General features: G+C 37.9%; 1 protein-coding gene across 1 annotated transcript in view; it reads right to left on the bottom strand.

The window, feature by feature from the left end:
* Positions 1 to 27887, bottom strand: part of TMEFF2 (transmembrane protein with EGF like and two follistatin like domains 2) — a 482652-nt gene that overhangs the window by 244366 nt on the left and 210399 nt on the right. The window contains exon 5 of the mRNA XM_075285434.1: positions 475 to 571. Within this exon, the coding sequence (XP_075141535.1) occupies positions 475 to 571 (97 nt within the window). The remainder of the gene's footprint in view (positions 1 to 474; positions 572 to 27887) is intronic.

Below are 27887 nucleotides of genomic sequence, written 5' to 3'. Positions count from 1 at the left end.
TTCCTTCACCTGTCTGGCCCGTCCCTACTTCCCTGCCTCTCAGATCTCGCTCCTGCAAACACGCCACACAGACAGGGAAGGAGGGGCAGAGCAGGCAGGCACCGTGCTGCTCCTCATAGACAGGACACAGACGCTGCACACGCTGCATTCGGACTATAAGACGCACACACATTTTCCTCCCATATTGGGAGGAAAAAAAGTGCGTCTTATAGTCCGAAAAATACGGTATATGGCAAACATTTTGGTAGTGACATATTTCTGATGAATTGGACAGGCAATGAAATTTTGGCAACATAATCTGCCGAGTGTTAATCCACCTTATCCATCAATGAATGTCAAAAGATCAAAAACTTGAATCCTCAAATATTTCAGTAAAAAAGTCAGTCACTATTTACTTGTAGACTATAATAGATCAAATAAGGAATAATCGCATACAGAGAAAAGAAAATGAGAGGGCAATTGAAGAAATATTACCAGACATCCTCGGCATCTTCATCACACTCTGCTCCAAACTGACAGATGTCACAAGTTGATGTCTCCTTTTGACTGGTTTCCCCAGAACCTTCATTTGCTGTAAGACACAATTATGAAGATGGTAAGTATTGTAGCTGACAACTGTGACTGTATAGATCTATATACTGTAACTGCTAAAACTGCATTGGACACGCTTCATGAAATTGTATGTTTGTACCTTAAATCTAATGTCAAGTCTGGAAGAGATGATTTTCCTTTGTCAAAGAGATACACTTATTTTTTATAGGCACAACATTATACAATTTATCGGAAGAAAATGATAGCAATACTGAAGACACTGGGGCAAGTTTACCTATTTTTAGACAGTGCAAACTGGGTAGTCAAAATGTTCCAGATTTATTACAGTTATGTTTAGAAACCTGCTAGACATGTCCACCTAAGAGGACAAGTACAGGAGAACATAACTGTTGCTCAAACCTCAAATTTTTCTATGACAGAAGCTAAACTCACTGGTACCCATTTATCAATACTGTCAAACTTTCACTGTCTAAAACTGTGAATTCCATTTGTCGTTATACATATATTTATAAATTTATTGTGCAGACCTTCATAAATTTGTCTCACTTTTGCCAAAATACTGGCTCACTTTACAAATTCCCAAAATTCTGCCTCATTTCTCTGATTCAACACAAAAATCCCCATTGCTTGTGCACCAAAATTTTCAAAAGTTTAGTTTACTGTTTCTGTAGTTCTTTAGCTTCTTGTTGTCTCTCTCATTTATCATCAATGGGAGAGCTGGAGATAGCCAAGTGCTGTATTTCAGCTATATCCCATTGAAAGCTATCTTCTCTCATTCTCCTATTTGGTGGGCAGTTGAACCCCCACCGATCTACAAGTTATCCCCTATCATATGGGTAGAGGATAACTTGTTAAGATGAGAAAATTCCTTTAACTTAGTGGTTAATGGCTATGGCTAAAATGTCAGTCCCAAGAGGGAAGCTGCCCTCGGATATTCATATTCCCATATACAATGGGTGAAATAAGTATTGAACATGTTACCAATTTTCTAGGTAAATATAGTTCTAAAGATGCCATTGACATGGAATCCTCACCAGATGTCGGTAACAACCCATCCAAACCACACAGGCAAAGAGATCAAACCATAGATGGCCATAAATTAAGTTATGTGTAATAATGAGAAATGACACGGGGAACAGTATTGAACACATAAAGAAAAAGAGAGTTGTAAAAAACATGAAAGTCCTGACACCGGCTGAAATCTATCAGGATTTAGAAAGCAATCCATTGTGGCAAATAATATCTGTGGGTTTAACAGATGGCCTATAAAGAGGTGTCTCATTACTAAAGGGCCAAACAAGAAATATCTAATGATGGGTAAAATTAGAGAGCTATCTCAAGACCTTCACACACTTATTGTTGCAAAACATTCTCATGGCAATGGTTACAGAAGAATTTGTAGACTAGTTAAAGGGTCTCTATCATTGGGAAAAGTCATTTTTAGCTGAGCATATACTTGCACAGCCTTTAGAAAGGCTATTCCACACATACCTTTTGTATGTAACTTACCTCAGTAGTGTTTGAATAAGTCCGTTTTTAATCATGTGCTATTTAGCCTTCTCTGTGCACTCCAGAAGTGTCTGTTTCTGTCTGCTCTATGTGTGTGAGAGCAGAGAGATGAGTCATCTTCACAGCAGCAGCCTCTCTGCTCTCACACACATAGAGAATAGATGGTGCACAGAGACACTCCCAGGTGCACATAGAAGGCTAATTAGCATATGAATAAAAACAGACTCATTCAAAAACTACTGAGGCAATTTATATACAAAAGGTATGTGTGGGATAGCCTTTTGTAAAGGCTATGCAAGTATGTATGTGCTTACCTAAAAATGTCTTTTCCCAATGATAGAGCCCCTTTAAGGTCCCACTGAGCACTGTTAAGGACATGATCTGGAAGTGGAAAGAACATCATTGCACCATAAAATGGCCACGACCTGATGCTCTCAATAAGATTACAGATGGAGGAGTGAAAAGAATTATCAGAAGAGTTGTCGAAAAGTCAAGGACCCCCTGTGGAGAGCTCCAGAACTTATTGATTAAGGACAATGAAGTTCATGCTATATCCTTGACTGTACTTATTGTTGATAAGAGGTGTGTAGCGGTGCATGCCTTTCATATAATACAACTTCCTTTGTGACAAAATTAAGGCCAGATTAACAAAAGACATTTTTGTGTCAAGGCCAGCACCAGATACATACAGTATAGTACAGTACGTAGGACTCAATTTTAAATCCATCCCGTGTTTAGTTTAAAGAAATACAAAACCATAAACTGGACTAAAAAATATACTGAAAACTGGATGTATGATAGTGACCTTAGATTAAAGAAAATTAATTGATGAAAACTGGAATAAATGTGATTACTTTGTGATATTACTGTAGAATGCAGATGACTCTTAGAAGATATATTCTTTGTAAAGATTCTACATCTTAATATATTGTATACAGATGGCATCAGTTTCATACTTGTTTCCATTTGGAAAATAAATAGCTGTCTATTCTGTGAATCATATTGACTATAGCTCTTTTTTATGATTTATGTACTAGTATTGTAGTGTCCACATCAGCTTTAAGAAAGCTGTTTATCATGTTTACTAGTAAAATTGGGTTTTTGTCATTCTGTTCTTGTCACTTTTATTGGCTTAGAGATAGTGTTTAAAATTTTACACCATCTTATGCACACAGTGCTGGTTAGAAAAGAGGCAATATTATAAAAATAGTCAATCCACCGACAATTATTAGTTTCATCCCACATTTATCAAAACTACTGAAGAACAAAAGATAGATCTTGGGGATGCATTGTTTTTTTACAGACCCACTTACTGCATTAGTTACTGTTATATATAAATGTCATCCTAATAAAATATAATCAATCTAATAAATTATTTAACCTGTCCTCTCAGTTGAAGCCTGCCAGAAAAAGATGTTTTCTTAAATATATATATATATATATATATATATATATATATATATATATATATATATACACACACATGTTGTATATATGATATTAAATACTTTTACCTATAGGCATATGCAGGTGACGTACCGCCGCCATATAGTGGTCAGTGTATATAGACACAGTGTTGCGATAAATATATGTAAATCAGAGGATACATACACTGAGCACTGTCCCTGAAAAAGTTATCCCTGACTCCCTTTCAATACAAATGGTGTGTTACTGTTCTTAGGTTATTAGAAACGAATGTAACCAGAAGCATTGTATCAAAAAGCAATCCCAGCACCCAGGTCCTCAGAGGTTACTGGCCTAATGCCACACCAACAAAGGAGTACTGGGAGTGGAAACTGCCACTAAAGCTCTGATGATAACCCAATCCAAACTACAGCAAACACAACTATAGAACATCCCTACGCGTTTCATCAAAAGTTGATTCATCAGGGGCTCAACACTAGTAACATAGCAGTAAAAACTGCTCTTTGATAAAAGGAGGACGGTGATGTGAACTAACCGCTGGCATGTCTGCATGTGATACCAGACGCTGGTATAATTTATTCTTTTCTAATAACCTAAGAACAGCAACACACCATTTGTTTTGAAAGGGAGTCAGGGATAACGTTTTCAGGGACAGAGTTCAGTGTGTGTATCCCCTGATTTACATATACTTACAGCAACATGGTGTTTGTCCCTGATCTATATACACTGACTGCTATACGGCGGCGGTACGTCACTTGCATATGCCTATAGGCAATTTTTTAAAAATATTTAATAAAAGTGAAGTCTTAATATTGAATTTGGATACTCCCCTGGGAAAGGTCTTTCCAGTCTGTGATTTTGGTGTTAGAGGGTATCTGTGATATTGGCTTTAACCAGTGAGGTATATAATAATTTCATAACTGAAAGGTTGTCCAGGATAAAATTTATTTTTCATATTGGACTGGGGAAGGTGAAAAATAAATAAAACCACCCATACTCACCTGTTCCCAGTGCTCAGGTGTCTCCCAGAGCAGTCTGGTCCTGCTACACACTGTGACATCCTGCTTCCTTCACTGAGGCCGCTGATCAGCCAGCAGTCACATTCGGAAGGGACTTGTGCTGGAAGAAAACACTGGAGCAGCAGGACCACGCTCGGAGACACAGGGACATGTCACTATGTTCTGGTTTTTTTTCATCTCCTAGTGTAATATAATAAAAAATAATATGCTGGACAACCCCTTTAAGCTTTATAATAACTCAAAATCACTGCTTTAATAATAAAATATCTTCCTCGTAGGTGGGCCTAAATGATTGGGTGAATAAATAGTCTGGTTGAGACATACTATAGTCACACAAATTTGGGATCTTTTCATGCATTCATCCCCAGGGACAAGCAAAGAACATGTTATGTATGTCTATTATTCCTTTATTTTTGTAATGTGTGAGTACTGTTAGTTTGTATGTTAAAGCTTAAAATTTTTAAATTTGGAGTGAGTGAGGGGGAAGTGTGAGTATGGGCTGTGACGTGGCACAAATGACACAAAAGACAGAGAGGGGTGGCAACACGGCGGCTCAGTGGTTAGCACTGCAACCTTGCAGCGCTGGAGTCCTGGATTCAAATCCTGCCAGGAACAACATCTGTAAGGAGTTTGTATGTTCTCCACGTTTTTGCGTGGATTTCTTCCCATACTCCAAAAGACATACTGGTGGGGAAAACTGTACAATGTGAGCCCTATATGGGGTTCTCAATCTACAAAAAAAAGACAAGGAGGGGCTCCTCTGTGATAACATATGTAAAGACTCATGACATATACAATCTTAATGAATGTATAAATGAATCTGCAAAATGAATTCAAAAATATTTTTCAAATTCGTATTGATTCTTGGAAATGTAAAAATTAGGTGAAACATGAGAAGGATTATTGTGGATGCCGCAGGGAAATCTTATTAGTTTTCTTAGTTATCACTTCCCTTTTACATTTATTTTTTTATATTATCAATTATCTTTCCCAAGAAGAATACAAGAAAACAGAACGAAAGTGTGTTGAAATAAAAAAATCTGTTAATTGGACCTGATGAATTTTCTACATCATTATTTCTTATTTCATATATAATGCAATCCTATCTGCATACTGGATAATTTATCACATAAAATAGATGGTGCAAGGTATAATGAAAATGCTCTAGAAACATATTCATTGACAAGAGACGTTAGAGCCAGATATACCCTATTGGATATTACAGAAGAGTAGCATATAGTATTCAACATCCCAATGAGCCCTTAACAGCTGGAAAGCTGCATAAAAATGTTAAAGATATAGTTCAAAAAACACTTTTCCATATCTGCAACCCTCACTGGATATTTCACAAGCTGCACATCTGTTTTGTATATTGCGCTAATATCCCTGCCGTTCACCATTCTGTTTGTTCCTCATCTTAAAGGGAGTCTGCCATCAGGATAATTTACAATACACTAAGCACACGGGAGGAATGTATCAATCTTTCTGTGCCAGTTTTCTAGCATAGAAGGATGTTACTATGGGGCATATTTGACGCAAAGCCACATCTGAGCCTACCAGGCATAGATCTCCATTTTGGTATACAGGTGTGAAAGAAACGTCACTCTTAATAAATCTACCCCAAAATACTGTAGAGCATTTTTCTCTTCCATTTCTAGTGCTATATGAAGCTTTCCTTCAGAACTAAGTGACCTGGCTCTCCTCCTGGCTCCCAACCCCTCCAGTTCTTGGATATGTCCCTTCTAATTCTAAGAGAATGCCTACCTGCTTCCAACATGTACTGAAATATGCCATATTGCATAAACAATATTTTAATATCATATGTGTAGTACAGTGACCTATGACTCATACAGAGAAAGGACTTTACGGCACATGCCCTTGAATAGGCAGAAGTAGTGGTGTTCAGAATAGGTCTGAAGGAGGGAAGATGGCTCTCCTATTGATAAGGAGCAGGAGGAGACTCTGTTTGATTGCTGTGCATGAGAGCACAGCTACAGTCGTTGAAATCAAGTGAAACGGCCTACAGTACTGCTGTACTAGATACCAGATGATCCTACTGACTCCCATTAAATTTGGTTTTCACTTTTTCTTCTCTCACTTGCATGAGGCCTCATCACAGCATTACTTGGACAGCTGGAAACAGTGCCATCTTTACCTGCTGGTGAATAGTGGGATTATCATTTCCTCTAATAGTCTAAGATAACAGTAGTATATGGTCAGCAAGGCTATGTGGTACAATCCTTACATTATCATCTATACAGGAAGGCTTGGTGCCTGAGATGAAGACGCCCTTGAAAGAACAGAAAAGTATGATATTCTAAGGACATACCCCTGAAATGACATGACCTAAATGATGAAAGGAATCCTATTTTCCTATAGAAAGCCATAACTATGTTAGGTAATACTCACTAAATGACAAATACTAGTGAAATAGACTCATAATGAAAAAAAAAAAAAAAAAAGACCAGTGTCCTGCATTAATTGATTCTCAATGAGAAGAATATGATTCTACAATTTTGTACCAGCCATGTGATCATAAATAAAGCTAATAGCAATTCATTTTCATGTAATTACATAGAACTGGAATTAATTGACATCGTTTTTGTATACAAAAAGAAAAAACCTCTCTCAAACTATGCTAATGCTTTCCTGAAAATGAAGCCTTTGTTAGAAGACGTGTACTGTAAGACACATCACATACTTAAGGGGAACCTGTAATGTCAAAATTACAGTCCAAACTGTGTCCAGCCTGCCATAGAGAAGTAGTAGCTGAGCTGACGGATAAATATTCTTTTTTCAGTATAACTCATGATTTAGTTATTGAAATCTCTTTTCATTGTAGGTATAAGATTTCAGTGGGCAGATCGACAGATATCATGTATATACACTCATAGATGAAATACAGATACATGAATGTAATATTTAAATTGATTTTTAACAAAATTTTGTATTGAAGAAAGGTAAACTATTTGTGATTCATTAAAAGAAAAAACAATATGTATCTTCTCAAGGGCTAAACAGCTGAATGTGCAGGGTGAGTCCTAGTTCACATCTGCGTTCGGTCTTCCATTCGGGAAGCCCACTAGGGGTCTTCACCCCCCCCTTCCGAATGGAATATCCAATGCATTAAAAGCGGTGAGCAATGAAAGCACATGGACCCCATCTCTCCGTATGATTTGTGCGGATACCGTGGGGAAAACACATGGACCCCATTATGGTCTATGGGGTCTACGTGCTTTCATTGCTCACCGCTTTTAAAGTGTTTGGTATTCCATTCGGAGGTCCTCAAGTGGACGGAATACTGAACGAAGATGTGAACCAGGCCTGAGAGTCACCCCAAAGAGTTTTTCCTCCCATTACTGCTAGTGCAAGAGAAACGTTGTAACATAAGGCCGTGGCTTTCATTTCTGAGTAGTAGAGAGAGTCCCCATAAGAGGGCTAGATAAACCCTTTAATATAATTTTATGATCGTACAAATATTTGAAACAGCTTTTTTTAACTGTTTTTCTGTTTTGATAGTTATGATAAATGGAGCCTAGTAAGTTCAATATTCTATTAAAATGTCTATAGAGTATATCCTATAAATCAATTAAAAGCATTGCAGGAGAACATTTGTAGGGCTGTCACTCCACGGGATCTATTTTCTCACCATGACAATATGTGAGGTTACAGTCAAGCCTTACATTTGCTTTCAGTATTGTTGCTTTTATAAGAAGCTGCTGGTCGGACTACCTGGCTAAAACTTAGAAAGACAAATAAAAGCATTTTATGGAGAGGATTGAATGTACTCTGGAATAGCTGCTCTGCGAATAATGATCGTACAAGACGACATGACATTTGTGCTTGAAAGAAACAGTCCTTTCACAGAGATATACAATGCTTCTGATAGCATCTGAGTGTTCAATATGATTAAACCCCTCACATAAGGCATCACACTTATTCCGGAGCAACAGCAATTTCTTAGACCCTTTTTTGCCATATTTTTTGCTTGCATGACTGCAGTGATGACTGTTTTTAGCATTATTTCTCCCCCTTTCTTTATTTCTGTATTCCAGCTGTGGAGATAAGAGCCTTGATAAACACAGATATCTCAGAAAGAGTAATTTTCTAGAAATTTCCCAGGGCTGTAGAAGACTGATGCACGGGATATTCATTTTCAGCCTTTGTTTTAACAACTTGCATTGGTAGAGGATTAAAAATTGCATTTTGAAAGTTATAAAGTTACTTACATGAAAAACGAAATCTAAATTTACTGTGCCATACAACAGATACAGTAAGATGGATAAAACCAAGACAATATCAGGAATATTTGTCATGTATATAGTTGTTTAAATGACAAATTTACTTCTGAAAATACAGTGCATAAAAGAATTTAATAGGTGCAACACGGTGGCTCAGTGGTTAGCACTGCAGCCTTGCAGCGCTGGAGTTCTGGGTTTGAATCCTGCCAAGGACAACATCTGCAAGGAGTTTGTATGTTCCCCCGTGTTTGCGTGGATTTCCTCCCATTATTCCAAAGACATACTAATAGGGAAACTGTAGCTTGTGATCCCTATATGGGGCTCACAATCTACATATACAAAGGTAATAAAAAATGGCTAAACATCAAAACCCAATGTACTGCATAAGCTCCAAAATAGATGTTTCTAATCTCTGTTTTATCCTAGGTCTCTATAAGTAGCCCATGGAGCACTATAACTACAAATAGCAGCAAGAGTAATAAAGAACTCCATCTGATAAGACCATGAATAGGAGAAATATAGGAAAATTGAATACAAAGAAATTCTATTAATCTGCACCAGCTTGTTCATAGATTAGTGGATTTTTCTGACAGATGGATTGTTTTATAAAATGACACATTAATTTATTAATAATTAGAGCTGGCTGTGTAACTTTGCAGGTTACCTCTGGGGATTAATAAAGGTTTCTGTTCTATTCTATGTGCATCTAATATGGGATCAATTTTGTGACTTGTTTCTTTGTTGGAAAAGGGCCATGGCTTTTCAGGGAAAAGGTGGGTGACTTAAATGCACTAAAATATGCTAAAATGTTAGAGTAAAATTCTGGACAAAAGTACGGATGTTTCTGAACCTAACTGTTCTCCAATAGAGATGAGCGAACACTAAAGTATCCGAGGTTCGAAATCCGATTCGAACAGCCGCACACTGTTCGACTGTTCGAACGGATTTCAAACCCCATTATAGTCTATGGGGGGAAATGCTCGTTTCAGGGGTAGGCAACATTCGATAAAATCATACTTACCAAGTCCACGAGTGACGGTCGGGCTGGATTCTGCTTGAAGTCTTCTCCTGGCACAGGGTCCCCGCGTCCTCTTCCGGGTGGAATTCACTCTGCCTAGGCATCCGGCCTAGGCAGAGCCGACTGCGCATGCACGTGTGGCTCTGCCCAGGCCCGACGCCGGATGCCTAGGCAGAGTGAATTCCACCCGGAAGAAGACGCGGGGACGCAGTGCGGAGAAGACTTCGGAAAGGTAAGAGAAGAACCAGCATTGATTGGCAGAATGTATAGCATTCTGCCAATCAATGCTGGTTCTGCATCGAACCTTAAAGGGGTTGTCCCATCACAAGGATCCTATCTATACTGCTGGTTAATGTGGATGTAAGACTTTTCCTAAATACACTGCTTCAGCAAAACTGCTTTGTTTGTCCACTATCTTACTTTATTCAATTCTTTGTGGCCACAGCCCTGACCTAGCTGCTCATGAGTCAAATGATGTATCTGCTGCTCTCAGGGGGGAGGGAGGAGGGGCTAAGTGCACGGGAGCGAGCCTGTGTATCTAGCTAATCCTGTGTCTACACCACGTGACCTAGGTCCCTGCACTCAGATAGAGGAGCTGCTTTCATTTCTTCTGTTCTCCCAGTTATCAGGCTAGCTAATTCAATTGTGTTCATTATGGCAGAGACAGGCAGTCTCTGTATGTAACACAGAATGGAGTTGCCTGCTGCCTGTACTTCATAGTCCAATATGGGTGGGCGGAGCTACACGCAAATTTGGGGGCGGAGCTAAACGGCAGGTTGCCCATGAAACCCCGCCCACCAAATGATGCAAGAAACCAGGAAGAAAGAAGATTTTACAAGAGTGAAGACTGCTGAGTATGTGAGGTGGGAATACCCCTTTAAACTTCGAACTGCTAGTAGTGTTCGATCGAGTACGAGTATTTCGAATACCGTAGTATTCGATCGAACACCTACTCGATCAAACACTACTCGCTCATCTCTATTCTCCAATTCAGTTAAAGATTTCAACCTTAAAACCAATTCAATACAAAATCATAACATGCTAAAAAAAAGCCTTGAAAGGCTGCAATTCACTCTCCCCAACTGGGTGGTCACACATAGACACAAATAGGACAGTTAATGTGGCACTTTCTCATAACTTGCCGCAAAACCATGTTGTGTTCAGAAAAGCTGCTTAACTTGTAATACGTACATATGGATATGAACAGTTATGCGTATAGGTAAAGGAGGACACTTCTATAAGCTAACTAATAGGTGGTATAAACTTATACTAGGCAGATGAACCAAGTTTAACCACAGAACCATCAGAACATGAACCATCAGCCACATTGAGAAATTTTGACTGTTTCACTCCCTGTCTACATTTACACTTTTAGAAATTGGGGACTACTGGTAAGTGCAATAAGTGAACCAAAGTCTGTAGTTTGTTGACACATTTGCAGGGCCACAGTCAGAGATTTAAAGGGGTTTTCTAGCCCAAATGGAGGTTTTGTACTGACCTATCTGTAGGATAAGCCATCAGTATCTGATCTTGCTGAAAAAACCATTTGGTGTGGAATACCCCTTTAAAATGTTACACCCTTTTAGTCTGCAAATGTATACATAGAATATCATCATTATTGTTAAAGAAAACTATTCAAAGACCTGATATGAAAACTGCAATCAAAAATTAGGATGAGGAAATTCTAAACTTGCCAGTTATGAGTTGCTTACATTCACTAGTAGTGTAAACTTTTATAAGCAGTCTGTAAATTTATTGCAGTAGGTGCTGCTGGATGAAAAACCTTATGTATTTGTAATCTTTTTTTTTCAAATATACATTGTACATTTTTCCCTATCAGTATGTCTTTGAAATATGGGATGGATATCCATGCAAACACGGGGAGAACATACAAACTCCTTGCAGATGGGGGTTTTTTTTTTGCCTTTGGTGGGAGTTGAGCACCAGGACTCCGGCGCTGCAGGGCTGTAGTGCTAACCACTGAGCCACAGTGTAGCCCCCTTGTAATCCTAGTCAATCTTTATACCATCATATTATATGCCTTAATTCGGTCCAGAATGTTAGCCCTAAATGCATTTTGCATCATGAATTTAGTTCACTAACTCCGGCACCTTCTCAATTTTTTTTTTTTTTACTTTTTTTCAAATCACTTCATTACAACTTTCACATAGTAGTCATGTATCTGTGAACATTGATGGAGATATATTTTGCCTTTACAATATGGATATAAATTGATTAAGACAAGAAGCCACATTATTGATAGATATCATTAGATACTTCAGCTGGAATAAGTTCTTTCTCCTAAGAGATTGTCTAATAGCTTTGGAGAAATATAAGCTTACTATGTCAGCAATTTTCAGATGACCCAACATGTCCCTGTTTATGGAGAAAGGCAGACATCTTAATAATAGCTGCTATAAGGTAGACTGCATATCAAATGGTTCTTCCTGCATGGGGAGAAACTGGGAATATAACAAAATTAACTTAAAGGACAAGGTCCACAATGATCACTGCAACTCGTAAAACAAAGGCAAAGAAGATTGAATAAAGAGCTTATTTTCTGGCAATAGGCAACTTTTTGGATATCTCTATCTATCCTGCTCAAAAAATAAAGGGAACACTCAAATAACACATTGTAGATCTGAATGAATGAAATTTTCTCATTGAATACTTTGTTCTGTAAAAAGTTGAATGTGATGCCAAACAAAATCACACAAAAATCATCAATGGAAATCAAATTTATTAACCAATGGAGGCCTGGATTTGGAGTCACCCCCCAAAATTAAAGTGGAAAAACACACTACAAGCGGATCCAACTTTGATGTAATGTCCTTTCCCCATGCATCATTCCTGAAAGTACAAAAGATAAAAATGTATTTATCTCCATTTCAATTCTTATATGGATAACAAGGGATAATATATAGTTTCAACCAGGGCTCCTTCACTTCAATAAAGGTGTGATATTTTCCTTACAGATTACATGTTCTAGATTTATACACAATACAATATTGTATCATAATCTCCAAATGTTTAACTGTTCTACTATCACATACACATACTGTAGAGTGACAGCAGTTGGTAGGGTCTTTCACCATCAAGACCCCTGTAATCACAATATGAGGTAAACATACAGCTCCAACACTTTTACTTGTTATAGTCATATCATTGATGTACATGTATAAATATAGAAATAGTCAATTTTAACATTACAAATAATACATCAACTACACTTTGGCACAGCGTGGTAACGCAACATTTTCAAGAGAATTTAATGGCTTTCCTTTCCTGTGACAAGGTATAGAGCGCTGTTAATGTCATTTTAAATTTTGATAAACATAAAGTGTTAACAGTAAACTTTACTATTTTTTTCCACCACGATATATGATAAACATTAGAGATGAGCGAACACTATTCGAAACAGCCATTTCGAATAGCACGCTCCCATAGAAATGAATGGAAGCGGCCGGCGCGCAGACTTTGCCGGCGGCCGGCCGCTTAACCCCCCGTGTGTCGGCTACGTCCATTTATTTCTATGGGAGCATGCAATTTGAAACACCTGTTTCGAATAGCGTTCGCTCATCTCTAATAAACATGTCTTTTACAGCGCACTGTTTAACACATGTACATTCATTATTAAATACAAAAATAAACTGTGAATATTGGTGCTAAAATATTAAAATAACAAAAGTGATGTGTGACATCTATCTAGAAGAAGGTGCAACTGCCTAAGGAAAACCTACTTATGGTAATTACTTATAGTATTTTATTAGATTTTTTACCATAAATACAATAAAAGACCTCAATAAAGAATGACTTATGAAGGTCTCCCCAGGAAAAATTACTCATGTGAGATAAGATTCAAGTTAACCCATTTATCTCAAATATCTACAAAATTATAAAGAAGCCAACTTTGTAAGGGACAGAGTGGCATAGCAACAAGATCCCACAGCAAAATGCAATGGACTGAAATATGACCTTGTTTATAGTGATCTCATTATTTCTGATTTGGGTTATTATACTAAGCTGCTATTATCATCCTGCGTTATTGTGTAAAACCTTTTTAAGCAAAGAAGGTACTGTGTATTCTGTCCTTAATATTTACTCTTCATTTAGACATTAACACTTATATCAGAAAAGAATACATTGTATATAGAAATGCATCCCCAATTCCCTGAAACACCCTTAGGCATGAGAGGGGTGTATATAAACGTATATCTTTTTTTCCTCTCAAGTTGAAAGGGCACACTTCCTTTTTTCTTCTTCAAGATGAGCTATTCAGATAAAGAATAGCTAACATCATTCAAAGCCCGATACAATCTGTCATATAAAAGGACCTTATACACCTGAGCTTTCTATTTTAAAAACAGAAGTAACGTTTCATTCTTGCTAAAAGGTCTACGTAATATACATATTTATGCCCCAAAGAGTGCCCCAAAAACAATGAGAGATTCTGATCAATTGTAAACTGAAAAATTTCACACAAATACTGTATGATTTGTATAGCAGTGTGAAATCATTTTGGGCACATCTATAGGAAGTATACATACATATTCTGCATTGATCATGCCATCTTTCGTGAAATTCTCAATTATACAGGCTTATTACAATGCATTACAATACGTGATTCTACCTAAACTGACAAAAATCATGACAGCAGTTCAGAAGTAATACACAGTTGACATTGTTACAGGACCCAAATAATTTTCCTTGTTAATAAAATAGTAAAGACCCTTTTAATTTTCCTGCGAGGCACTACGTATTTATGAAAAAAAAAACAGACACACCCTCTTTCATAGTTATATGGTTAGTATGGTGAAAAAAGCCATGTCCATCAAGTTCAATCAGGTGATGGGAAAGGGCATGACATTCTATGCATTTCCAAAAGCATCAATGCTATTGTTCTCTAAAAAACCCATCTAATCCTTTTTTGAATCTGTCAGCTGTTGCGGCTGTGCCAGCTCCTGGGGTAGGCTATTCCACAGATTTACAGACCTTACAGAGAAGAAGCCTTGTTGGCTCTTGAGATTAAACCTTTATTTTCTCCAGAGGGAGGGAGCAACTCCTTGTATTTTGAGGGAATTGAATAGCTTTTCCCCATATTGCTTGTATGGGCCATTTCTATATTTATATAGGTTTATCAAATCTCCCCTTAAACACCTCTTCTCTCGTGGAAACAGATTTAATTCCTTTAATTTCTCCTCATAATTGAGGTCCTCAATATCTCTTATCAGTTTTTTGTGCCTTCCTTGAACCTTTTCCAACTGTAGGACATCCTCTGTATGAACTGGTGCCCAGAACCGTTATCTCTGGATTTGTGTACAGATATAACAGAGGCTCTGATTGACCACTGTTCTAGCCCTTATCAGCACTCAGCAGCAAGTGTGCTTTGAAGAGCTGATAAAAGGATCAATAAGCCATCAATCATAGTGAACAGAAGGGAATAGAGATGCTCAGGAACTGACCACCTGAATTAGAGGTGGCCTGAAACCTAGAGGCATAATGGGAAGTATCTGACAAACTGTGAAAGATAGATAAAGCAATGTAATGGGTAAATACTACAGTTATCCTAAGCTATAACATTAATAATAATTTTCATCTGCTTTATCTAGCTGAAACTTCAAATATATCTGTCTGTGCCATATATCTTAATGTGTTACTTAAATAATATTACTTTAATATAAGTTGGGGTTTGTCAAAATCCTTTCTGTACGTTTCTTATATCACAAAGTGATATTTTAATAGTGTTTTATTAATGTCTGGTTATCGGTTATCCATTGTTTTCTTATTTATAGCCTTTCAAGATTTTTGCTAGCATATTGCAATATTATATAGAACTCATTTTATAAGAAATGAGTCCATAACCAAATTTGTGGTTACTCTCTATATTTAAAAAACAAAAAACAAAACAAAAACCTTCTAATATCACATAGCTACTAAGCCTAATATTATGCTAACACTTCCTGTTCTGTGGGAAATTTATTTGCAGCAGTCCCTTCATTATCAGAATAGGCAGGATTACAATGACAGATATAATCTCATTAATCCTGTTTAGATTCAACATTGAAGGGGTTGAATGCAATGGGAGCTGGGTGGCTCAGTGGTTAGCACTGCAGCCTTGCAGTGCTGGAGTCCTGGTGTTGAAATCCCACCAAGGGCATAAAACCATCTGCAAGGAGTTTGTATGTTCTCCCCGTGTTTGCATGGATTTCCATCCCATATTCCAAAAAAAAAAAGACATACTGATAGGGAAAAATGTACATTGTGAGCTCTATGTGGGGCTCACAATCTACATAAAAGAAAAAAAAAAAAAGAATGCAATGGAAGCTGAGCTTTAGTACCAGGGACATCTGCCTCTGGCCCCATGTTGTACAGTATGGATGCAAGAAGTTAAATAAATGGCCCACAATTTATTACATTTTTTTCTTATTGGCTATGCCACTTTTAGGCTTTTTTTTTTTGTGCCTGCCTTGCCACTTCCCTGAAAGTGAGGTATAATGTTGGTGGGGTTATCACTCTCACCATATCACCATATTATTCATTATTAATGCTACAGCAAAGGGACAACATAGAGTAGAGCCTAGATGCGAGGGTATTGATGTATTCACCTAATTCGTAATGAAGTAATGAGGGGATGAGTATAATATGCCACTTGTATGATCTGGGGAGCTCTGACCATGGACTGGTCCCAGATTGGTAACTTCTCAGTCAAGTGTAAAAAAAAAAAACACAAAAGAAAACCACAAAACAAAAACTGGTCTAACTGGTTTTGTTATTTGATTCCATGAATCCCCCACAACCCCCACATACTAGAGGACAGGCATGCATACAATCGGGCTGGGCCGATATTAGGACCAAATAACAGCAAAAAAATCCGTCTATACATTACAGCTGGCCTGAAGCGACTACACGCTACTAACACACACTCTGATGCTATGCAACATTACATGCATTATATAACTAGCTCATATTGCCTCTGATGAACCGGCTTTTGTCCGGTGAAATGGACCATCAGGCTGAGCTTCTAATCTATTAATGTGCTGACAATTGAGCGTGTGTGGGGTGGAGGGTTTTAAATAGGAGGGAGTGACAACCACATTCCCTGCTAGTGTGTATTTGGTCCTAATATCAGTCCAGCCCGATTGTACACATGCCTGTCCTCTAGTATGTGGGGGTTGTGGGTGATTCATGGAATCAAATAACAAAGCCAGTTAGACCAGTAACCCAGCCTAAGGCTATTGACTCTGTGTCAGGTGGACTATATGGGTCGAATATAAAGGCCTTTTCCTGAGAGACTTACATACCTAGGACATAAATACCACTCCATTCCACTTTTATATATCCTCTATTTTTGGTGGTAGTCAAATGGTGCCAATATTTTTTGGGCTTTTAAAAATACTAATAAAGGTCAAGTTTTAGTGCATTTCACTTTTGGTTTTTTAGTTTTATTATATAGAGACCGCACAACCTAAGTCAATGTTGTGTAGGTAAACAGAACATCAACTTGATAACATCAGTCCACCATGGACCATTACTGGAGCAGTCCAAATAACAACATAATAAGAAGCTTACAATCATGGGACAATAAGGGACAATTATGTAATTTACACCCTCTATTATTCCAGCAGTAGTATAATAATGATCTATGGAAGAAAACGGACTTTAATGTACACTGATCTGCACTATATCCAAGGGACTGAAAAATACAGGAGATTTTAAAAACAGACCAAATGAAGAGGTGAAAAACGGAAGAAAACGCAAAGTCTATAATGGGATTGACAGTATACTGTGAGTAGTATAAAAGTGAGGATATAATAACAAGTGATGTGCTTTTATTCCCAAGGAAATGTGTTCAACCTTTGTGCTTTAAGTCACACAGTAAATCTTTCTGCTATAATCTTTATTTCTGTAGTCCGTATATGCTGCATAGCATGAGCTGTTGGAAAATCTTTTCATTATTGCAAGAACACCTCTTAATCACAGTCTTCCAACATCATTATTTTACACTCTGTACTTTAAATTGCTCAGTTACAATGTGGATGTGCTGCTGTAAAAGAGAAAAGATCAAAAATGAAGGTAGATTCAGAACCTGGCTGATCACAGTCTACACTCAGTTCGCTGAAATACACTATAAAGAAAAAACTGCCCCTACTCCCTAACCCCATATTACAAAAATATACACCCTGCCTGTCCTCTGCCTGCTCAGCTCCACATATATGTGTAACACAATTTAAGCAGCCTTCCTGAACGCGGCATGGTTTCGTAACATCTTCGAAAATGATATCTTATTTCTGTGTATGTGTGACCATCATATATGTTTGCATATATAAACATATGCAGTGTGTGTATATTAAAACATATGACCAGAAGCATATACACATACATGCTATATGAATAATATAGGTATTAGATACAACTGTATAAGAAACTCTGCCTTTACATATATTTGTGATAAAATGGGTCATTTTAAAGAGATCCCTGAATCTAACAATGGCTCTGTAATAGGATGACAACCCTGCAACAAGTCTGTTTGTGAAATTTCTTCCCTTCTAGATATTCCAGTGGGTGGTATTGAAAATGGAAGTGTTTAGGAACCACAGCAGCACCAAAGTAGGAAACCATGTAAAGTAATGTAGTGCCAAGGTGGAGAGTGCATATAAGACGCCAACGCTGTGCTGAATGATGTGAGTGGTGTAACGCATTGTTTTATGGGAAATATGTTCGGTGGAGTGACACATTATACTTCTCTATCTGACAGACTCATGGACAAGGCAGAAGAATGCAACCTGTCTGACTGCATTGTGTCAACTGTAGATTTTGGTGAAGGTGAGACAATGCTATTGGGTTATCAGGGGTTGGGCTAGGCTCCTCAGTTTCAGTGAAGGAAGTTCCTAATGCTTCTGCATAACAAAACATTTTAACCAATTGTATGATTCCAGTTTTGTGGGAACAGATTATGGAAGATCCTTTTCTATTTCAGAATGACTGTGCTCTAATGCACCATGTATGTTCCATAAATACATAGTTGGGTGTTTAATCCGTGACAGCAAGATTAAAATATCCAAGAACAAGTGTTAGGGTATTGCTTAGATGACAATTCCCCAGTAGCTACTGGAGAACCCAGGAGGAAGGGGCACAAGAGACAATGAGACCTAAGCTGAAGCCCCCCACTGTCCCTTCCTCTTGCCAGACCCTATCCTATGTAATAGGTGGGAAACTTGGAGACCATCCCTTCCTATATATGTAACACACAAAACGCAGACAAGACAAACGACAAAGGGAGGTCAGCTAGTCAGGGCTCGGTAACAGTCGAGCAATGCAGTGCCAAATCCAAGTCCAAAAGAATAGTCAATAGAAAAAGCCAAGGTCAGGATTAAGAATACAAGTAAAATAACAGCAAGAGAAAGCCAGCAAGCACGAGGCAATAGCAGGCACTAGTGTGAATGTGAGCCAAGACTAAATAGGGGAGGATGAACCCGCCCTGGACCTGACAGGAAGACAGGCTGTCAATCACAGGACAAGACCAAATTTAACTACCTCATGGACAGAGGCAGACAAAGGCAGAAGACGGGTGTGGTGTAAATTCAATTAAAGAATTAGAGCCGTGTTCACACAGTGCAACCAAAAACTGTAAGCAAGGAACTAAACTGCACACACCTCCTGTGCCGCAGCATGCGAGTGACCTGAACAGGCAGAGATATTACAACAAGTATTTATGGTAAGGACAAGACAAATATCCTACGGGTTTCTGAGCATAAAAAGCTCCTTACTCATAGCTATAGCATAAGCTATTTGTCTTGTCCTTGTTTTTGGATATTTTAATCTTGCTGTTATGGATTAAATATTAATTTTTTTTACTTATTTTCTTCGCAACTGACATTTTATTTTTATTTTCTTGTATCGCATACCCTTTGAGCCCTTGGATTTTTTTTGTGCATCGTATACCAGTAGTTGGCTGTTCATTTTTGGAAGAAGCAATGAGACAATTATTTTTTCTGGCATTGTTGGGTGTGAACCAGACCTTCATGTCCAACATCAGTGTATTACCTTACAAATGTTCATAGAAATAAATAACAGTAATTTCCAAAGATATACTCCAAAAGCCTTTTCTAAAATACATATACATACATAGAGATCTCTTCCATAATCTACAGTACCAGTAAAATAAGGTATATGTACAAAAGAAGGATTCTACAGCTGTTTCCATAGTTAACTGTTTCCAGTTTGGTTAAGGTTTCCGGTTCACATGGAAAATAATGCAAGATGATATCATTAGATTCAATTTGGCATTAATAAAATGCAGTTTGAATTTGGTAAAAAAAAAAAAAAAAAAAAAGTTGTGTTTCAGCAAGTCTGAAACCTTTGGGATTTTTTGACGAATTGCTCAAAATTAAAAAGCAGAAAAATCAATTATACCATATTTATTTCTGTAATATAACAATCCCAACAAATAAGATGGCTTTTTGTATTGTATGGATTAATTCAATAATGAGAATTCCAAATTTGTCCAGGTAATTTACTGAGTTGTAAAAGTTGTATTTATTTTTTCTGCAGAGAAAAACTCTGTGAAAAATGCTCCGGAAAATAACCGTGATATGTTTCTGCTGCGTTTATTTCCACAGCACTTTTTTTTTTGCTGTGTTTCATTATGTGGGGCCTTATTATCCTTGTTGTCCATGCAGTAGGTTTTGGGTTACAAGAGCAGTCTCAAAATTCTAAAATGGACATTAAATTATTTTTTAAATAAGCCGGTGGAGGTGAAAAAAACAAAAACCACTTACCTTTCCCTGATACCAGTGTTGACATGTGGTGGAAGTCCCAGCCACGTGTGACCGCTGAGGACAATCGAAGGGCATGCAATGTCACTACCGGTGGCATCTCAGGTCTTTATTTGAGGCATGCTGTCATGTGACAATCAGCAGCGTCAGCAGAGCTCAGGAAGAGACCCGTGAGAAGATGCTGGGAGGACACCAGAGCGCTGGGGATGAGTATGATTTTATAAATTTTTTTCACCTCCTCTGCATATTTAAAATAAAAAAAATTGCCTGTACAACCTCTTTAAGCAAGCCGATGAGGACACCTCCCCCACCACCACTATGTGGAGAAGGCAACACAGCACATATGTACAGGACAGCATCTGTGTAGATACAGAACATGCTGGAAGCAAGAGTAGGCCGTTGCCCAACCTTGCTGGGTATAAAAGAAGCCCTGTCTATGTGCAATAGACGCCTTCAATAGGCACCTGACTGTCATGTAATGGATCGCTGCCTCCAGATATTGTTCCAGAAAACAGCAATCCTACTAAACATGGTACCTCCCATATGAGGCTTTTCTTCAGACACTTGAGTCACATTTGACTGAGGTATCTAAAGTTCAGATTCTTTCTTGAGTGTGCTCCATGTTTAAAGACTTGACATCTGCCGTATATGTAATGACATGAGAAAGAATAAGAAGATGTCTACGCCTTGGTCAATACTCTCTGTATAATATGAGTGTTTGTTAATAGGTTTGTTTCAAGGGGATGGAACTACCTAAATACACTTTCATTGCTGCTTGACTTATATCCACCAGTTACTTCTGGGAGTGCTACGAATTACATATTTAGATAGCCGTCTTCTTGAAAATTCTGATATGTTCCCTGAAAACTTAAAAGTCGTTTGCCTGAGGCTGGGTTGAGTCATAATAGTTGTATTAGAATAGCTTTACCTGCATTATAGATACAGTCATGTTGGAATGAATTTCACAGCACCTATTCTTCTTACAGATCGGCGGTGCACAGTATTGTGTAGTTTTGTGGATTTTCCAAGAATGAATTTCCGTCAATCAGCAGTGATTTATTGACTTACTGCAGTTTAGCGCAGCACATTGCTCTATAACAGAGATTATTAAACATCCCCTGTTAGAATCTCACAGATCTAGATCTCTTTAGTCATTCCGCTTTTCTGTTATTTACATTTTAGTTTGCGAGTAATGTTTCTTACATCTTTTATGCATTATGCCTTTGGCACTTTTTCTATATGAGTTTTCTATTATAAATATGTAAGGATGTTAAATTTCCAGCGCACCTGTCAATCAGCAATACACAACTATTGTTTGTAGCCGCAATTTATTGGAAAATGTATATTCTACAGACACATAGTCTACATTTTACAGAAACATATGACATGTCATGTTAAATCTTTTGGAATTATACAATATGTCACAGGGAATAAGCCAGTACTGTCTTCTGTTTAGGATGTAATGTCTTTGTTTCTTCCATATTGGTACATTTTTTTTGCTATAAGACCATAGTTTACCTCCTTCATGTATACTGAGTAATGCTTACAGATCCGTTGCACAAATCTGTGTCACCATGGCATGGTGGTTCAGTGGTTAACTCTGTTGTCTTGCAGGGGTCCTGGGTTCAAACATCTGCATGGAGTTTATAGGTTCTCTCTAAGTTTGTGTAGGTTTATTCCAACATGCCAAAAGATAGGTAGATTGGCTTCCTGTAAAACTACTGACCCTGGTGGGTGCTGTGGATGTGCCTGTACAGAAGTCAATAACTCTCCTTCTCTATTTGCATGAGAAAAGCGCTTTATAAATATTTTTCATTACCATACGGCGTCCATAGATTTAACATGTGAAGAAGTCTTCATACTACCAATGTTTTTTTATCTAAAAATGTAAAAATTCAAAGTGTTTTCTTTATGAGTTACAGTTACATGCAATGATATAGGGTTCTGGGTAGGGTTGAGCGATCGGGATCGGAAAAGATTGGATTCTGATCAGCGATTGAGTAAATTTCATGATCGCGATCGGAATTCCGACCCGATCTTTTCCAAGCGAGATCAAGGTCGGAGGTTATCTCAAGATCGGCTCAACCCTAAGAGTGACTTTTCCCATAGAGAAGCATTGACTAGGGTTGAGGATCGGGATCAGAAAAGATCGGATTCCGATCAGCGATCGAGCAAATTTCACGATCGAGATCGGCTGGAGAATGATCTGAAATCGGATTTTAAAATCAATCTCAAGATCGGCTCAACCCTAGTTCTGGGTAAACTATAAAGATATTCTGCCTAAGGCTGCAGGGATATGTGGAGAACTGGAGGATGTGGATACAACTACATGCGGTGATAAATGGCACCAGGGACTTAAAGCACCATGCACTATAATAGGGGAGTAGCTAGGTGGGGGGTAACTAGGGCTTTTACCCCGGGTGCTGGTCGTCAGAGAGGACATCGACAAGCCACTTTTATATATTAAAATACAGAATTAGAGCACCAAGCTGAACCTTTGTCCAGGGTTAAAGAACGTCTAACTGTAGCTATAAAACAATAGTCCATGGTGACGTGTGAGCAATGTCAATGCAGTGGAGATATCTTTATTACTTGTTTAATTGAACTTACAACATTTTGTTATTTAATTTAAATATATCACTATATATAAAACAAATATTTAGAATATTTTTCTTATACAGTCTCTGTTTATAAATGCTGACATGGGGATTCTTATACAGACTTAACACTACAGATGCATATGACTCGCAATATCACATGAAAAGTACACCAGATTGTTATTTGCTTGGCCTTGAAGCTGACAGCCCTGTACTGTATACTGCACTGTACATTTGCACTTTGGGGTATATCTTTATTTCAGTAGCATTTCTTCCAATATTACAGTATTACACAAATAGGAAAGCTACATGTAATAATTAAAGTCCCGGCGTCCTTTTTCAGAATCCATTCATGACTCATCTTACTGACAGAATTGAAGAAAACTGAGCAGTATATTAAATGAAATATGAAAACTTCTTCATTGAATGTCATATTTGTTTATATAGCCAATCATTGTGTATATTATTTTTATACTGTTTTCTGTTTTTTTAGGCTTATCCTAGTTATGGGTGTATTTTCACATGCTGGTTATGATGATGTTGTGTTATTCTATATTCTGGTTGCCAAACCCAAGAGTAAACCATTAGGGTAGGCAAGTGCAAAGGAAAGGGCCTACAACTCTCATTGTTATTCACTCCGAATATTGATATAAAGCAGCGTATGGCAATACACCGATGTATATAAAGGAGTACAAGTGTTTACAAATGGGTGTACCAAACCCACTCAGGATTCTCACAGTAAAGCCTCTTTCCCCTTGAGTCCATCTATGAGACTTATACAGGTGTTTTTTCTACATCAAATACATTAATTCATGGGAAAGGGATTTAGTAGTATAGGTAATATCTGTGCCCTATGAATTAGGTAGGTCCTATTTTTGTTAGTCATGAGATAACAAAACAACAAGAAGTCTACAGCTATATGTAAAAAAGGTCTTGCAAATCAAATTCTATTTCCTAAAATACACATTATGGAGGAAATTCTCTTTATATAACACTTTAAGGTTGTGTTCACAGGGCGGAAAAGTAAGAGAAATTCCATAAGCTATACATAAGGCTTCCCATTGTGAGTTGCAGCAAAAAACTGTGAGGCTAAGGCCCCATGTGTTGTGCCCCCAAAAAAATATCCTGCTAGAAAAACCATGACGGCAACATATTGCAGTTTTTCTTGCAGTGCTTCGGGCAGAAAGTTCACAGCGGTTTCCTAATTAGACTTTCTGCTTTAATAATACCTATAGGGCAGTGGTTCTTAACCGGGGCCCTATGCACGGTTCATTTTGTGTACCAGTAAAAAAACATATACCTATGTCTTGAATTTGGAAAAAAAATCATATTTGATTTATCACTAAAGAAGGGTTCAGTGAATGTGCATATGAAACTGGTGGGTTTGGTACCTCAAACAAGGTTAAGAACCACTGCTATAGCGAGACTGCCAGTGTTTCTGTAGATATAGTTGACATGCTGCGATTTCCAAATCTGCGACTGTTTTGGAAATTGTCATGCGCAGACAGCACAATTTTTTCCACAAAGTAGGGATGGGATTCGCTAGAATTCACTTAGCTATGACTGTAAAACACCATGTTTTTCCAAAGCGTTTCTGTCACGGCAACCTGTGACATTTACACCACCTGGAGCCCTGTCCTGAAAAAAAAAAACAAAAACAGCGGCGGAAATGCATTGCGGTTTGATAAACAGCATTTTTCATAGAAAGTCTGGAGAGTTTTCCTCTGCAGACTTTAAGACCTTATTATACATATGTGGAAACTGTCGGCATTTCCATAGGTATAATTGACATGTTTAAAGGGATTCTACCATTGGGAAACTAAGCACATATTTGCATAGCCTTTAGAAAGGCTATTCCGCACATACCTTTTGTATGTTAATCCTCTCAGTCATTTTGGAATGAGCCTGCTTTTATTAATATGCTAATTAGCCTCCAGTGAGCACCGGAAGTCTCAGTGAGCACTGTCTGCTGTGTGTGAGAGCAGGGATGGCTGATGAGTCATCATGAGCAGCCGCCTCTCTGCTCTCAAACACACAGCAGACAGTGCTCACTGAGACTTCCGGTGCTCACTGGAGGCTAATTAGCATACAAAAGGTATGTGTGGAATAGCCTTTCTAAAGGCTATGCAAGTATGTGTTTAGTTAAAAAATGAGTTTTCCCAATGATAGAGCGCCTTTAAATCTGTACTTCTACCATATGCCATCACCTCTTAATAGGATCCTTAAAGCTGGAACTCCACAACAATTCTACCATATAATATTATAGCTTCCGTCACAATAAGGTTTTTTTTTTTTGTTATTGATGTCAGTTGGAAACAGATTAAAAAACCGCTGGAAACTAATGCAAACTGATGTCTGTTTGTCATCCTTTTTTTATCTATTTACATCATTTTGGAAGTAAAAAAAAAAAAAAGAACCCTAAGGCCTATTTAACGCTTTGAAGTTTTGATAGAGTGTTTCTGTGAAATTCTTTGTGAAAAGAGAGAGTGAAGCCTACAGTGATGAGAATTATAAATGAAAGCTTTAGGAGACTCCTCTACTCATGGATTCATTCCTAGTTTTAGCTACAAAAAAACTACATTAAAATGCAAAGTGTGACCTATTATAAATCTTTACTACAAATGATGGGAATCTTTCATCAGAAAGTAGAAAAATAAATGGAATGTTTGCAGCAGAATCTTTAGCAGGCAAGCCTGACCATTGCTACAATGAATTGGGCAGTTTCAAAAACACGGGTGAATATAATAAGCCATCAAAGGCCGAGGGCCCCCACGTAGTGGAAACACTGCAGTTTGACCATGGCGGAAACAGCAACAATCATGGAGTTTGAAAAGATGGATGGGATTCTAGTGAATCCCATCCACACATTGCAGAAAAATATGCAGAGTGGAAATGCTGTGCCTTCCAAAACCACCATGGTTTTGGAAATCACAGCATGTCAATTATACCTACGGAAATGTTGCTGGTTTCTCTATAGGTATAATTGAAGAGAAAGTCCGAAGGGGAAACCTCTGTGGACTTTCCGTGAAAAGCTCTGCAGTAAAAGACGGCAGAATGTCACCATGACTCACAAGATACGTGTTCTCTTCTGTATATTTACTCTGCAATAAACGTGGTGGCGGCCATTTTACTTTCATTAAAAGAACAAACTATTTGAACTGTCCAGATCGAACCGGTTTTGTGACAAATTATATCGACCCTCTATAATACAGAACAAAGGAGCATCAGTCACTGGAAACAGAAGTACAGGGAGAGGTTTTGTTACATTTATATCCCCAGTAGCAGCCCTATTAAATCAGAAAAATATAACTGGACAACCCCTTTAACCCTTTCCCGCCGATGGCATTTTTTGATTTTCGTTTTTGACTCCCCTCCTTCTAAACCCCATAACTTTTTTATTTCTCTGCTCCCAGAGCCATATGAGGTCTTAATTTTTGCGGGACAATTTTTTCTTCATGATGCCACCATTAATTATTCTGTATAATGTACTGGGAAGCAGGAAAAAAATTCAGAATGGGGTGGATTTGAAGAAAAAATGCATTTCTGTGACTTTCTTACAGGCTTTGGTTTTACGGCGTTCACTGTGCAGCCAAAATGACCTGTCCCCTATATTCTGTGTTTTGGTATGGTTCCAGGGATACCAAATTTATATGGTTTTATTTACATTTTGACCCCTTAAAAAAAAATCCAAAACTGTGTTAAAAAATTTTTTTTCTAAAAGTCGCCATATTCCAACAGCTGTAAATTTTTTATACGTCAGTGTACGGAGATGCATAGGGCGTCTTTTTTTGCGGGGCCGGGTGTACTTTTTAGTTATACCATTTTCGGGAAATGCTATTGCTTTGATCACTTTTTATTCAAATTTTTATCAGAAATAAAACAGTGAAAAAAACGGCGGTCTGGCATTTTTGACTATTTTTCCCGCTACGGCGTTTACCGAACAGGAAAAATATTTTTATAGATTTGTAGAGCGGGCGATTTCAGACACGGGGATACCTAACATGTATGTGTTTCACAGTTTATAACTACTTTTATATGTGTTCTAGGGAAACGGGGGTGATTTGAATTTTAATACTTTTTATATTTATTTTTTTTTTTACTTTTTTTTATTTATTTATTTTTTTTGCATTTATTAGACCCCCTAGGGGTGTTGAACCCCAGGGGGTCTGATCACTAATGCAATGCATTACAATGCTAATGCATTGCAATACATTGCAAAAAATAATCTTTTCTTTTGCAGGCTGCATAGACCAGCCTGCAAAAGAAAGAGCTTGCAGACCAGCCGGGGAGCCTTGTAAAGCATGCTCCAGGAGCCGGCGATCACCGGCAAAATGTCGGCGCCCATGCGCCGCCGGGAATATGGCGCCTCCGGCGCCTTTGACCGTGGCGGCGGAGGGGTTGATTCCTCTGCATTAGAGCCGCTTGACTACTGCTTAAAGCAGTAGACACCCGCCGGCTATGGCGGTCGCCATAGTTACACACCTGACATGCGCCGTACTATTATGTCGGATGTCGGGAAGGGGTTAAACTTTTTTTAAAAACAAAACATAAAAAAACTATAAATTTGGTATTATACTGACCCATAGAGTATAGCTAGCATGTCATTTTACAGATATGGCATAAAAATATAAACTACAAAACTAATATACAATATGTAATAAAAAATATGTAATTTTTGTTTCCTTTATTATCCCACCCCATATAAAATGTATGCTGTTTAATACATTATATGGTACAATAATTAGTGCAAT

This window comes from Leptodactylus fuscus, chromosome 8, assembly GCF_031893055.1.
Source record: "Leptodactylus fuscus isolate aLepFus1 chromosome 8, aLepFus1.hap2, whole genome shotgun sequence".
NCBI lineage: Eukaryota > Metazoa > Chordata > Amphibia > Anura > Leptodactylidae > Leptodactylus > Leptodactylus fuscus.
The sequence above is the reverse complement of the archived record's forward strand: the minus strand, read 5'-3'. Positions and strand labels throughout refer to the sequence as shown.